This window comes from Nycticebus coucang, chromosome 8 (assembly GCF_027406575.1).
Source record: "Nycticebus coucang isolate mNycCou1 chromosome 8, mNycCou1.pri, whole genome shotgun sequence".
Classification (NCBI taxonomy): Eukaryota; Metazoa; Chordata; class Mammalia; order Primates; family Lorisidae; genus Nycticebus; species Nycticebus coucang.
The window spans coordinates 83,006,095-83,021,643 of record NC_069787.1 but is presented as its reverse complement, the minus strand read 5'-3'; the positions used below and the strand labels follow the sequence as shown (position 1 = coordinate 83,021,643).

At 37.9% G+C, this 15,549-nt stretch overlaps 1 protein-coding gene across 8 annotated transcripts in view; it reads right to left on the bottom strand.

Annotated features, from left to right (window-relative positions):
* OXSR1 (oxidative stress responsive kinase 1) overlaps positions 1–15,549 on the bottom strand; it is a 159,844-nt gene that overhangs the window by 65,250 nt on the left and 79,045 nt on the right. For all 8 annotated transcript variants that reach the window (XM_053599845.1, XM_053599840.1, XM_053599842.1 and 5 more), the window contains one exon: positions 4,700–4,755. In XM_053599845.1, coding sequence (XP_053455820.1) covers positions 4,700–4,755 — 56 coding nt within the window. The remainder of the gene's footprint in view (positions 1–4,699; positions 4,756–15,549) is intronic.

Sequence of the window (15,549 nt, the reverse complement as noted above, 5' to 3'; positions counted from 1 at the left end):
TTATGAATATACATCTTATCCAATTTTTACACACCCTTACCTGACTCCCCTTTTTGTTTTTTAGCTTGGACTGGATATAAGCCCCTTGTGCCTTACTGGTGGGAATGTTATATATTTCAGAAAATCTGCAGTATGTAAAATAATTCTATATTTCAAAACAGAATAAATTATGGACAATTCCAGTGTGAGAGGATAATTTTAGCATTGCAAACTTGAAAATTCCAGATTCGGAAATCTATAAATTCAGCCATCCTAAAGTAATTGTTTGCTTATCACTATATAAAGCAGCAAATGTACACAACACAGTTTTAAAGAAAAAAAAACTCTTTCAGTTCATAATCCTTCTACCCTGGCAAATATCTAGGAATTTTAAAATGCTGTTCCACTCATAAAATAACATACATCCCATGCATTCAGCTCTGCTCTTGGCAGTTTAGCTACATAGTTCAATATTTGTGCTATACTTTATCTGTAAAAATTAGGTATTATAATAATAGTACCTACCTAATGAAGTATACTTTATCTGTAAAAATTAGGTATTATAATAATAGTACCTACCTAATGAAGTTTTTTTTAAGTATTAAATGAATTACACTATACTTAGAACAGTCTCTATAATATATGAAACACTCCATAAACACTAGTATTTTTATTACTAGGTGGGACAAAGCTATGCCTTAAAATATTTAAATATGATAAATATTTCATAGGGTTATATACAGTATGTATTTTAGGTTCAATTACGAATTTTTTTAAAATTTCTTAAAACCTACTAAAAACCTACAAGTAGTTAAAATATCCAGAAATTCAAATCCAGAATTTAGCTGGGCATGGTAGCTCATGCCTATAATCTCAGAAGCTGAGGCAGGAGGATTGCTTGAGCCCAAGAGTTTGAGGCTGCTGTGAGCATGATCATGCCACTGTTTTCCAGCCTGGGTGACAAAGCAAGATACCCCCACCCCCACAATCTCTTTTAAAAAAAAAAGCCAGAATTTAATAACAATCCAGACTTTTTGGATCATCAGCTGCAATACCTCTAGTTGCTTCCAAGTAGGACTTATCAACCCTGCAGATTCTACTTAAAATACTTAGCTAAGCAATGTGACAATATCCACTTTTCCAAAACTTTCCTTTTAAATAACATGCACAGCTACAATGCCAAAGAAACACAATCACCATAAAGTTAAGACCAGAAACCAAGTAGCAAAAATGCCATTTGCCTTTGGTTTTAAACCAACTACAGAGAAAGAGTAATTAAAATGTGCAAGAAATCATTTTAGCACCTTTGTTACCACAATTTCAACTAAAGTACAAGATGGACTTTCGTGCCTGCTATGTGATCAAAAGTGATAATCAAGATGAGCACCTTGCCTTTGGGCAACTTCTATTCTAGAATGGGCAATTATAATTCTTTATTAATAAATGCTATCTATAATACAGTCTGAAAAACTTCTAAGCCCCTAAAATGTAAGACTCTTAAAAGAAAATATAGGAGAAAAGCTTCATGATATTGCATTTGGCAACGATTTCTTAGATATGATACCAAATACCGGGCAATTAAAGAAAAAGTAGATAAACTGGACCTCATAAAAATTAGTAACTTTTATGCATCAAAGGTCACTATCTACAGAGTGAAAGGCAATACACAGAATGGGAGAAAATATTTCACAAATTATATATCTAATAAGGGATCGATATCCAGAATATATAAAGAACTCCTACAATTTGACAACAAAAACATTCCAATTCAATAATGGGCAAAGAACTTGAGTAGACATTTCTGCAAAGAAGATATACAAATGGCCAATAAACATGTGAAAAGATGCCCAACATCACTAATCATCAAAGAAATGCAAATCAAAACCACAATGAGCTGGATACTACCTCACATCCCTTAGAATAGCTACTACCAAAAAATAAATTTAAATTTAAAAAGAAACTAACCAGTATAAAGTGAGAACATGGAGAAACTGGAACCCTTGTGCCTTACTTATGGGAATATAAATTGGTGCAGCTTCTCTGAAAAAACAATACAGCAATTCCTCAAAAACTTAAAACACAGAATAATCACATGATCCAGCAATTCTACTGATGGCTATATACATACAATGGAATTATTATTCAGCCTTAAAAAGTAATGAAATTTTGACACATGCTACAACACAGATGAACCGCAAACATACAAAATGAAATAAGCCAATCACTTAACAACAAATATTATATGATTCCACTTATCAGTTACTCAGGGTAGTTAAATTTGTAGCCAGAAAGTAGAATGAGGCCACCCAGGCTGGGAGGAAGAGGTCGAATGGGGAATAATTTTTTAATGGGTACAGAGTTTGAGTCAAGAAAGATGAAAGAATTATTAAGATGGATGGTGGTGATGGTTGCACAATCACAATGTACTTAATGCCACCAAACCATAAACTTAAAAATGGTTAAAATAGTAAATTTTATATTATGTACGCTTTACCACAATAAAAAAATAAAAATAAAAGAGAGAGCTAAGGAGGCAGTGTTGGCAGGGCTTGGTGATAGACTGAATATGAGTGAAGGAGAAGAGATAGCTAGCACTGTTGTTCCCAAATTTCTGGCTCATCCAGATGGCTGGCTATGGTGCCATTCATGCTAGATAGGGAAACTCATGTCCAATCCAACCCTATAATATATTTTTATAATTTATTAATGCTTTTGTACGTAGCTTTAGTTCATTTTCATTACTATACCGGTATAGTATTACAACATATAAATTAACCACAATTTATTTATCCATTCTACTAATGAAAGGCATTGGGTTTATTTCAAATTTGTAATGATTATGAACACTGTGGTACATATATAACAAATTTCTCTATGCCATATACTTAAAAGCTGAAGTCCTAAAGTATGCATATCTTCAACTTTAATAAAATGGTTGTACCAATTTATATTCCCACCATCAGAACATCAGCTTTTTTTCCCCTTGCTTTATACCCACATCAACACTTGGTACTATCAGATGTTTCTGCCAGGTCAATCAATTTAAGGTGATTTTACTTTGCATTTAATAATTATTAGCAAAGCTAAACATCTTCTGTCACTCAGACTGAAGTGTAATGGCATGATCATAGCTCACTGTAACCTCAAACTCCTATGTTCATACAATTCTCAGTCTTCCAAGTAGCTGAGACTATAGGCATAAGCCACCGTGCCCAGATCTCTCACTATACTGCCCAGTCTGGTCTTGAACTCTCAGTTTCAAGCAATACTTCCACCTTGGGCTTCCAAAGTACTAGAATCACAGGCAAGAGCTACAGCAACTGGCCTGGATTTTTTTTATATTTATGTTTGGATGTCTTCATTTAGAAAGTACCTATGCCAGGTTTCTGTCCACTTTTTTATCTATTGTTTTTTCCTAATGAGTTCCTTATATATTCTAAATTTGGGGCTTTTTACAATTATTCATGCTGAAACATCTTCTCTACTCTGTGGCTTGCCTTTATTTTTGTTTTGTTTGCGACAGAGTCTCACTTTGTCACCCTCAGTAGAAAGCCATGGCATCATAGCTCATAGCAACCTCAAACTCTTGGGCTCATGTGATTCTCTTGCCTCAGTCTGCCGACAGAGGCACCTGCCATAACACCCAGCCATTTTTAGAGACGAGGTCTCACTCTGGCTGGTCTTGAACCTGTTAGCTCAGGCAATCCATCAGCTTCAGCCTCCCAGAGTGCTAGGATAACAGGCGTGAGCCACCCCACCCGGCCTTGTACTTCACCTTCTTGTTAGTGATAAGTCATTTGTACTTCTTTTGCTGAGTTTAAGTTGCTAATTTTAAACAAGTCAAATTTATAAATCTTTTATGTTAGAGCTATATGCGACTTGGTTAAAATATTTCATTACCTCAACAAGAAAAAGATATTTGCCTAAATTATCTTCTTAAAGTTGAAGAAAAGAAAAAAAAAAAATCAAGGTTTGGGTGATTATCTTCTTCCTGCCAAACAAAACACCTGACTGTTTTAGTGATCTGGAACCATTTCTGCATACATATATCCATTCCTTGGCAAACAGTGAACAACGATTCCACTGTGTGCAGCACCAGCATCTACCATAGTATATAATACCTTTCCTAAATGGCACTGTGTACTGAAGCACAAGAAAATCAATCATGTTACTGAGGTTTTCTGAAATGCATGCTAGACAATCCGTGGGTATAGTCATTCTGGAGTCTTAGCCTGGAGGAGAGGTGTTCATCACGATAGCCACCTTTGGCAGGCCCTACTCAAACTCTTATACTTTCAGTTCTGAAACTGCCAAAAGTACATTTCTACTTCTCAGATGCCTTTTCCAACTGATGAATGTATCATTTCTATCAGGACAGAAGGCTCTGTATAATCTTTCTATAGCATATTTATTCTTAAACACATTTAGTATACTTGACTACTTTTCCTTTAAAGAAGTACAGAATGCTATGAGAATCCATAGCAGAAGACACTAAAAGGGATAAGGGATGGATGATTGGAAGGTAATGAGTAATGACTGGAAAAATCTAAGATCTGAAATGAAGGATGAGTACTAGAAGTTATCTTGACAGTTAGCCTCATCCTAAGATGTGTCAACAGAGGATGGATGCTTCAATAGAGATGGTCCATGGAATAAAGGTTAAAAAAACATAAAAGATAAGTAATGTGTTTCTATTGACCATTAAAATACTAATCATTACCTGCAATTTGTACTGATCCATCTTCTCCAAGAAGAATATTTCCAGCTTTCACATCTCTTAAAAAAAAAAAAAGTTACATAATAAAAAACACTTATTCTTTGGAATTTATATTTTAAATTATATTATATTATTAAATTATATTATATTTTAAATATAATAATTTATATTTTAAATTATTCTTTGGAATAATAATTTAAGCAATTGTTTACTATATTCACACAATAGTAGCAATATTTAAATGTTTTATTTTACAGTAAAGGATATTAAGGTAAATTGTAAAATTTTTCAAACCTTTTGTCAGAATCTGAACATTAAACAGAAACCTACAATAAAGTATAGCTTCTTACTATAATATCAAGAAAATCCAGGTGACTAAATATTCTGATTAGGATAAGGGTGATCATAGAATGTGACTCTCACCTAATTCTACTTTTTGAAATAAGCTTTTTTTTTCTACAACCTAATAAATGATCATTTTCTTTTTAATGATCCAGCAAGCATGTAGTTGAAAATAGGGGCTATTCTAGGCCTGTAGCAAATAGATATAAAGTACTCAGACATCTCTTTATTTTCAACTCTTTATAATGACTTGACTCAGTCATTACAATGAACATATTATACATTATAATGTATAAGTAATACATGAACAAATTCTTGTTATGGAAACCTAAATACCACAAAAAAGGCCAAAGTTCCTTTGACCACTATTATCAAGTCTAGTACTTTCTACAAAGTTTTCAACTGTTACTAGTTTGGTTAACAGAACATGTACCTTGATATATCTGGGCTTTTCTCTCAACATAAATGATATTATGCTATCTATTCTAATCTATAACTTGTTTTGCTTTTTCATGGAACAACATGTTAGTAATCATGCAAAATTAAAAACACCTAAATTCTAAGAGCAGCAATCCATTTCTTGGTAACCTAGAGATTCTCATAAATGTATAAAAACAAAAACTGGTAAGAGATAGCCAACAATAATAGAAAATTAAATTAGTTCTGTTACATCCATGAAACAGAAGTTGTGACATGATAATGGCCTCTAACACACATTGTTGTTTTGTTTTGCTTTTTTCCATGTTTAACAATCTTTAATTCAAATGTAAAAGTTTGATACAAGCCATTTGTAGGGCTTGGGATTTGTTCTTTTAAAAACAAGAAATGCTAGGGCGGCACCTGTGGCTCAGTCGGTAAGGCGCTGGCCCCATATACCAAGGGTGGCGGGTTCAAACCCGGCCCCGGCCAAACTACAACCAAAAAAATAGCCGGGCATTGTGGTGGGTGCCTGTAGTCCCAGCTACTCGGGAGGCTGAGGCAAGAGAATCGCTTAAGCCCAGGAGTTGGAGGTTGCTGTGAGCTGTGTGAGGCCACGGTAGGGTCATAAAGTGAGACTCTGTCTCTACAAAAAAAAAAAAAAAAACAAGAAATGCTACAAAATGATCTTTTGTAGGGGAAATGCTACAAAATGATCTTTCCACTTTTCAAAATCTTTCAAGGAAAGGACAGATCATAGGGCCATAAAATATCCATTTAACCAAACCCACTGTCACCTCCTACAAGTCTTACACCCATTCCATAATCTTAATACATATTCCTGAATGAAGATTTACAGTTCAGCTTTGCTTACAATAACCATTAAAAATACTTAGCACCAGTTTGCTTCCTATAATGCCAAACAAATCGTAATACTACTTCAATGTGCATTTCTTCTTTTTAAAACAAGGGGGGATAGTTATTTGTGGAAAGCAGTATTTAGCCTCCAGATACATTTCCCAGAAATAGAATATGCCATTCAAAGGCCTACACATTCTCATGCTTTCCAAGTAGAATCTAACACACATTGTTAAATGAACAAATTAAATGGGAGGACAGCGTATTTTATATGACATGATTAATGTTACACACACATACACACACTTTTCCATATATACCAAAGGAATAGCAATAAATGATTCCTTTTGTGGAGATAAGTGAGATTAAAGTCAAGGAGAACAGTATGCTATTTTTATTTTTTTAAGGAGAATGGTATTTTAATATCTCATGAGAATATATCTATTAGTCATTTCATAATTAAAAATAATTAAATAAACAAAAGAAAGGCAGGCCTTGAGGCTAGAAAAGCACAACACTTCATCCTGTCCCTTTCCCCTTTTCCCTCTGTCTCTGGATATAACCATTCCTTAGCAAACAATAAACAAGGATTCTACAACTGTGTGCACTAGGAGCATCATTCACAATATACAATGCCATGGGCCAAGCCTGTGGCTCAAGGAGGAGGTGGGTTCAAACCCGGACCCAACGAAAAACTGCACACACAAAAAGACAATATATAACGCCTTTCCCAAATCATACTGAAGTGTAAGAACATCAATCATGTTACTGAGTATTTTGTACTGCTTATCACCCCAAGTAATTTACAGGTCATTTTCCCAGAGGCTGTCTTAGTAGAGCGGAGGTCAGCCTGTTTTGCTGTATGTAACTAAAGTCTCTGACACTACACTATAAACAGGAAAGAAGTAGGATATCTTCTTCCCTTGCTGACAAAGATCATCCAACTGAGTCAACCACTAACTTCCAACTCCCTTTTCTGAGTTCATCTAAAACCAAATGGGGTGTAGGAGAAAGCATAGTTTATTCACTCCCTCCTCTGAGTTTTTGCAAAAGGCTACACTACAGTGTTAGCATAGTGTACCATATTATCATATTTCTAGGTGTGTGTCCCTCACTTTGCCATGAGGTACATCTGGGCTTGTATCTTAACATATTACTATATCACCCTTAGCATTATGATTAGTAAATCGGTGGCAGCTCCAGATATTCTTCTAACAAATCTAAATAACTACATAGAAGCAACTTGCCTCAAATCCTCTTCTGAAAAAAAACTGGAGTATAAAAAAACAAGTAAATAAAAAATGCTAACTAAACATTAAAAAATAATAATAGATTATTCCTCCCCTGCTTTCCGAACTTCCAACATCCCATCTCCAAATGTTAGGGTTATAAACTAATACATTGCAGTCAACAAATGGGAACAACCTAACTATCCATCAAAACAAGTTAAGATATGGTATACCTATACCATAAAATACTACAAACTAAAGAATATGTGTTTATATGAAACAATCTCCAAATGTATTCTTAAGTGAAAAAAAGAATGCTACATGTAATATTTGGTCATTTAGGTGTTCTTTAAAAAAAAAACAACAGGATAGAGAGAGATGTATCTTATGTTTATATTGGTATAAAAATCTCTCTCAAAGGAATCATAAGAAATTATTCCCTTTGGACTAAGGTATTGGGGGTTCAGAGAAGGAAGAGGACTTCTTTTTAATGCTTTATTTTTTAGACAGTTTTAGATTTACATAAAAATTGAGAAGCTAGTGCAGGAGTTCTTATATACCTAACACTCAGTTTCCCCTATAATTAACATCTTATATTAATAAGATATGGTACTTTCCTATAATTTCTTATATGGTACTTTCCTACAATTAATGAACCAGTATAAATATATCATTATTAACTAAAGTGCAAAGTTTATTCAGATTTCTTTAGTTTTCACCTCAGGTACTTTTTCTGTCCCAAGATCCCATCCAGGATACCATATTACATTCAGTTGTCATGTTACCTCACACTCCTCTTGGTTGTAAGTTTTTAATATTTTCCTTATTTTTGGTGACTTTGACAGTTTTGAGGAATAATGGTCAAGTATTATATAGACTATCACGCTATTAGAATTTGTAATATGTTTTTCTCATGATTAGACTGGTGTTATGGGGTTTTGGAGGGAAAACCACATAGGAGAGCGCCATTTTCATCACATCCTATCAAGGGTACACAGTAGTAGCATAATTTAGCACAGGTCATATTGAGAAAACATGTTTTCTACCATATATCATTTTGCTGTTTGGATTTTTAGGCCATATGTATGTGTTACTTATTCAAATAATGTTTTATAAGTTTTTATCTTTCATAACTGAAAAAACAGTAATCCATTTTCAGTAAGTCTGCACTTTAAATGACTACTTTTCCTGATCAATTTCCCAAATAATCAAATCATGCTCCCCTTCTGAAACCAAAAAATGCAATCTGTAGAACAGTCTCCAGGAATAAAGGCAGAGGAATATCATGACCCACTGAACAATCAAAAATACCACACTCTGTCCTCAAACAGGACAACTGACCTTCCAAGGATAAGAATTGTAATAAAAGATCTGGAAATCAATATAGTTTTCAGTTAAATAACTTTATATTCTGTCACAAAGAATATCAAGCAAGTCAGCAGCTCAAACAGTTATATCCTCTATCTACTCTTAAATAGCAATAGTGAATTTTGTTTTTCACTTCTTCTTGCCATTTCTCACATGTCACTGTTGCCCCCAAATTACACATCCCTTTTAAAATAAAAAGGAATAGCATAGTCATGCTTAACTTTCTCATTAGTACAGAACACAAGTTTCTGTCCGTAACATTTTCATTATTCATCAATAGGCACAATTTATAGAAAGCTTGAAAAAGGTCAAGAGAAGCAATGAATCAAAACCAAGCTGTGAATATACTACATTTAGGCATCATAAACTGACTTAAAATATTCAACATTTTTGTTAGAGCTAAGATCCTTAATGGGAAAAACATTTGGGTAGGTAGAAACACAAGGAAAAGTACAAATCTAGGTCAGAGAACTGTTCATTCTAGTCAAAATCTCTTAAGATTTGAGAGGTCGAGTGGAAAACACAATAGAGATGGAGGAAAATCAATTGAGTCAATTGACCGGGCTAATATACTAATCCATCTGAAACAACAACTGGACTTTAAAGATGCAAGAAGTGGTAAAATCTATTAAAAATATGTTTCAACTTCAAAATAACACAATTTTCTCCCAAGTCTGTTTAAGTCTCAGTGTCTTACAGAGTTGGTTATCCCTGAAGTCTAAGATAAGTAGTGGTTCTCAGCATTGGCTGCAGATTAGAATTACCTGGGGAACTTTTAAAAATCCCAATGCCAAGGCCTCACTCCAGACCAATTAAATAAATTTCTGGTCAGGGGCAGCGCCTGTGGCTCAAAGGAGTAGGGCACCAGCCCCATATGCCGGGGGTGGTGGGTTCAAACCCAGCCCCGGCCAAAAACTGCAAAAAATAAATAAATAAATAAATTTCTGGTCGGGAAACCAGGCATCAATAACTTTTAAAACTTCCCATAGTCCAATATGTAGCCAAGGCTGAAAGTCAAAGTATGAGAGAGAGAATTCCTATTCCAGTAATACAGTGAACTGTGCATGGAAAACAGAGACTTTCATCACTACTTCCCAAAACACCCTCTTTTCCCTACTATAAATACAAACAGAAGCCAGACAAATCAGGGGGAAAAAAATTATCACATGGCTGAACATGAAATAAAGAAAAGCAAATACTCAACATTCAGAAATGAAAGACACTTGAGAGGAAGAGCAGTAAGCCCTGAGAGACAGAGCAAACATACTGCCCCAAATGAATAAGGGGCTCAGGTTTTCAAATCCAAACCTCAATAGAAAACATGGTGCTGCAACAGTTTAAGGATGGGAGCCATAACTGAAACCCCAAATAAAGCCCAAGACCCTGGAAAGCCTGACCGCCATGAAAGATACACTTACCAAAGGTAAGCTAGCTTAGCTTTATTAAAATAAGACCTAATAGTCTTAATATAAAAGCATTTTTAGGAATAAAGGTCATTATATAAAAACAAAAAGAATTACTCACCAGGAAGATAACAATTCTGAATCTGTGCACACTTTCACCCTCAATCATAGAAAACTGTAATTCAAAGTGGTCATTAGGGTTATAGGGTACCAAAAAATAGAGAATGTACCACAGCTTGCAGTTTCCAATGCAGCCTGATACTTCAGGTTAGCAGATATGAAGGACCAGGCAGCATGCCCAAATGAGGAACATACTAACAACTCCAATAGGGTACTAAACCTCTTTTTAGTGGTGTGGGGGCAGGAAATCTGCTCAAAGAATTTCTGTCCCAAGAAATTTCACTTGGAGAGAAGACCTTTGAATTTTGTTGTGTCTATTGGCCACTCCTGCTGGCTAAGGTGTAATAATACCCAAAGTCAGGCAGGGCCACTAGCTTGCTTGCTAACCAATAGGACATCAGGATATGCTCAGGAAAACAGAGGACATCAGAGGATAAAAGCACTCTGGAATTTGTTGGGGTTTTTTTTGTTTGTTTGGTTGGTTGGCTGGTTTTTTGAGAGAGGTTCTCACTTTGTTGCCCCAGACTAGAATGCCATGGCATCAGCCTAGTTCATAGCATCCTCAAATTTCTGGGTTCAAGTGATCCTGCCTCCCTAGTAGCTGAGACTACAGGCATGTGCCATAGAACACCTGGCTAATTTTTTCTGTTTTTAGAAGAGATAGGTTTTTGTTATTGTTCGGGCTGCTCTCAAACTCCTGAGTTCAGGTGATCTTTCTGCCTCGGCCTCCCAGAGTACTAAGATTACAGGCATGAGCCACCATGCCCAGCAGCGCTCTAAAATTTTAAGATTTAATCTTATCCAGTTGGATATGTAAGGAGCTTGGAAACCATCACTTCTGTCCTGGTAAAAGGAAAAAAGCTGAACAAACTGAAAATCAACAACTCTTTATTTTAAAAGACAGGGTCTTGTTCTTCTTCCCAGGCTGGAAAGCACTGCCACAAGCATAGCTTACTGCATCCTTGAACTCCTGGACTCAAGTGATTATCCTGCCTAAGCCACGTGAGTAGCTTAGAATTACAGGTGCATGCCACTACATTTGGGTAATTTAAATAAATTTGTTTTTTTACAAAGAAGGTGTCTCACTATGTTGCCCAAGCTAGTGAAAATTCTTAAATTCTTGGGCTGAAGAATTTAAGCCTTACTTCAGCCTCCCTAAGTTGGGATTACAGGTATGAGCCACCAGGCCCAGCCAACAACTCTTCTCAGATCCATCAGAGAACTCAAGTCATACAGGAAACTACTGCCCACAAAATTATAGCAACAGGAAAGCAGAAATGACAGCTTACTGGAGCGGAAGCCTAGGAGCAGAAACCTACTACTAGAACCAGTACTGGGGCAAAAAAAAGCTTAAATTGTAATTGGCAAATTGAGGCTCGGTGCAGAAAAGCTTGATAGTTAAAAACCCCAGGAAGCCCAGTCTAAAGGGGATTCTATATTTAAATGAGTTTTACCCTTCTGGAGCCCCACCAGGTCCTTGAGATATAGATCTAAGAAAACTCCCCTCATTCTTCCCACAGGAGGAAGAGAATGGCAACCAACATGAAAAAGGCCCTGAGCATTCTGTTCTCCTTAACAAAAATTCACTCTCAAAAGAATTTTTTTTTTTTTTTTTTTTTTTGAGACAGAGTCTCACTTTGTTGCCCTCAGTAGAGTGACCTGGCGTCATACGTCACAGCAACCTCAAACTCTTGGACTCAAGAAATTCTCTCAGCCTCCCAAGAAGCTGGGACTATAGGCACCCGCCACAACGCCCAGCTATTTTTTGTTTGTTTGTTTGTTTAGCCGGCCCATGCCGGGTTCAAACCCACCATCCCCCGTGCACGTGGCCAGTGCCCTAACCATTAAGCTACAGGCACCCAGCCTCAAAGGAAATATATTTTATCAGAGCCTAAACCACCTTAGCTTTGCCAAAACCTGGGGAAAAGGAAATACTCAACCTCAGTTTTTTCAATCCTTCCTTTCTCACCCTGGGGGGCGCTGAAAAGCACTGGTAAAGGTCATGGCCTAGAGCACAGGTTAACTAGAAAGACTCAACCTGACACAACAGTGGCATGTGTCTCTAGTCCCAGCTACTCAAGAGGCTAAGGCAGGAGGATATCTTGATCCCAGGAGTTCTAGGCTGGAGTGTGCTATGCCTATCAGATATCCATATTAAGTTCAGTATCAGTTCAGTGACCTCCCAGGAGTGGGGAACCACCAGGCTGCCTAAGCAGGGATAATGGCCCACTTTGGAAATGGAGCAGGTCAAAACTCCTGTGCTGATCAGTAGTGGGATCATGCCTGTGATTAGTCACTGTACTCCAGCACGGGCAACATAGTAAGATCTCATCTGTTAAAGACAAATGAAAACAGACAATTTTTAAAGAGACTGAGACTTAATCATAGTCCTAGAAAACACTTCCCCTCTCTGTACAACTTATCATAATGTCAATAGGACTCCTGTTTAAACTGCAATGAAAAGAATGTCCTGGGCAGCACCTGTGGCTCAGTTGGTAAGGCACTGGCCCCATATACTGAGGGTGGCGGGTTCAAACCTGGCCCCGGCTGAATTGCAATCAAAAAAATAGCCGGGCATTGTGGCGGGCGCCTATAGTCCCAGCTACTTGGGAGACTGAGGCAAGACAATCGCTTAAGCCCAGGAGTTGGAGGTTGCTGTGAGCTGTGCGATGCCACGGCACTGTACCCAGGGCCATAAAGGGAGGGGAGAGGAGAGGAGGGGAGGGGAGGGGAGAGGAAAGAGGGGAGGAGAGGGGAGGGGAGGGAAGGGGAGGGGAGAGGAGAGGAGAGGAAAGAAAAGAATGTCCTTCTCAGATCTTATTTAAAAAATCTCAGAGGAAACGCAAAGAAAACATTGGAGACAAAAATCTTGAAATAAGCTGGGGCGGGGTGGTGGAGGAATCTTACCTATAAAGAAACAAACCTCAAAATCATATCCAACTTCTCAGAAAACATGCAAAGAGTAGAGTGAATTATTCAAAGTGATGAGAGGAAAAAACTGACCAACCTAGAATCCTGTACATAGAGAAATTATCCTTCAAAAGTAAATGAGAAATACCTTCTCGGGCAGATAAAAATTGAGGGACTTTGTAGTCAGCACACCTGCCTTGCAATATATGTTAAAAAAAGTTCTCAGTGGCACCTGTGGCTCAGTGAGTAGGGCGCCGGCCCCATATACGGAGGGTGGAGGTTGAACCCAGCCCCGGCTAAACTGCAACCAAAAAATAGCCAGGCGTTGTGGCAGGCGCCTGTAGTCCCAACTGCTCGGGAGGCTGAGGCAGGAGAATCATGGACGCCTAAGAGCTAGAGGTTGCTGTGAGTCCTGTGACATCATGGCACTCTGGGTCCCAAGGGAGGTAAAGTGAGACTCTGTCTCTACCAAAAAAAAAAAAAAAAAGTTCTCCAGTGGAAGACATTAATAAATGATACAGGTCAGAAATTCAGATCTATACAAAGAAGAACATTAGAGAAGAAATAAATGAAGGTAAAATGAAATCTTTTATTTTTCTTAACTTACCTGATTTCAACAATTTATTCAAAATAATAGCAACAATGTATTTGGTGATTATAGCTTGTGGATAAAGGAGATGAATGACAACAATATTATAAAGGAGAAACCAAGATTACTCTGTTATAAGGCACTTATATACTCATGAAGCAAAGGAGTGCTATTTGAAAGTGAACTTGGATAAGCTATAAAATGTATACGGTCTAGACATATACTGCTAGTAAAACTGTAAAATGTACACATCTATGGGGTATATACTCTAGGTTTCTAAAAGAAAGGAAGTATAATTTATATCCTAAAACAGAAAGTGAAACATAAAACACTCAATTAAAACCGAAGGCAGAAAGAGAAAAGAAGACACAAAAAAATGTAATCTTAAAAATCAACCTCTTACCACTAATCCTTGAGCAAATAACACAAAGGCCCTGAAAAGTAACTGACAAAAGAGAAACTGTAATAACCGACTCAGCAAAAAGACCCTAAAGGCCCCAAACTGTCCTCAGCCTGAGTCCCCACACATCTCAACCCCCTCCCCACCAGTGGCAAAATCTGGGAACAGGTTTCAGAATAGAATAAGGAAGTTCCCTGAGTTCCCAAAGACTCCTAGCCACAGGCAAAACAATGGTGAAAGCTAACTCAAGCAGAGTTCCACAAGCTACTGAGTCTCCCAAGTTGACCCACTGCCAACTGCCACGCTGTAACCCTATGACTATAACCCTGCACTGATAACTGCCAGGTTCTGCTTCTGTACTTGCCTGCCAACACAGCACAAAAATAGTATAAAAATAAGCCTGCTCCTCATTTCGGAGCCGCCTGCCCTTTAGGGCAGGGGGCCCCTGTGCAGATGTAATAATTCACCATCTGATTTATAACTAAACTGGGGTCCAACTTTTTCTTACAGGTGGCAATGGGTACAACATTTCTGGAGGCCCCAGCAAGACTGCCACTCCAGGCCCCCACCTAAGCCCGCTGCTCCCCGATGGCTCTAGGGGAAGGCCTTGGAGAAGACATTCTTCTGCCTCGGAGTCCTGGGACGTGTGGAGCAAGGGCATAGGTTTCCAAAAACTTCTGAAATTGATGATAAAGCAACAACACCCAGGTGAGTCAGTCTGGCCTCTAGAGGGTTTGGAGGGGGAAACCAGGTGGCTGGGCGCAGCCATACAGTCGGTTCCCCAGGCAGGGGAAGACGTTTCCCCGTCTCTGGTGGGACTTAGGTCCCAGGTTTTGGGGGAGCTCACAGGGTGGTGAGCCCAAGATCTCTGGTGGGACTCAGGTCCCAGGTCTTGGGGGGCTCACAGGGTGGTGAGCCCCAGATCTCTGGTAAGACTTAAATCCCAGGTCTTGTGTGGGCTCACAGGGTGGTGAGCCCCAGGTCTCGAATGGGACTTAGGTCGCAGGTCTTGGGAAGCTCACAGGATGGTGAGCCCCAGGTCTCTGAGTGAATAAATGACTCTGTGTAAGTAAATAAATAAATGTGTGTAAAATTTGTCAGTCTTTTTGTACCCAGTCTGTTAGTTTCTCTTCTGTAGACTCACGGAGTGTAGGTCTGTTAGTCTCTCTTCTCTGACTCAGAATGTGGATCTGTTAGTCTCCTCCCTTCTTAGGACT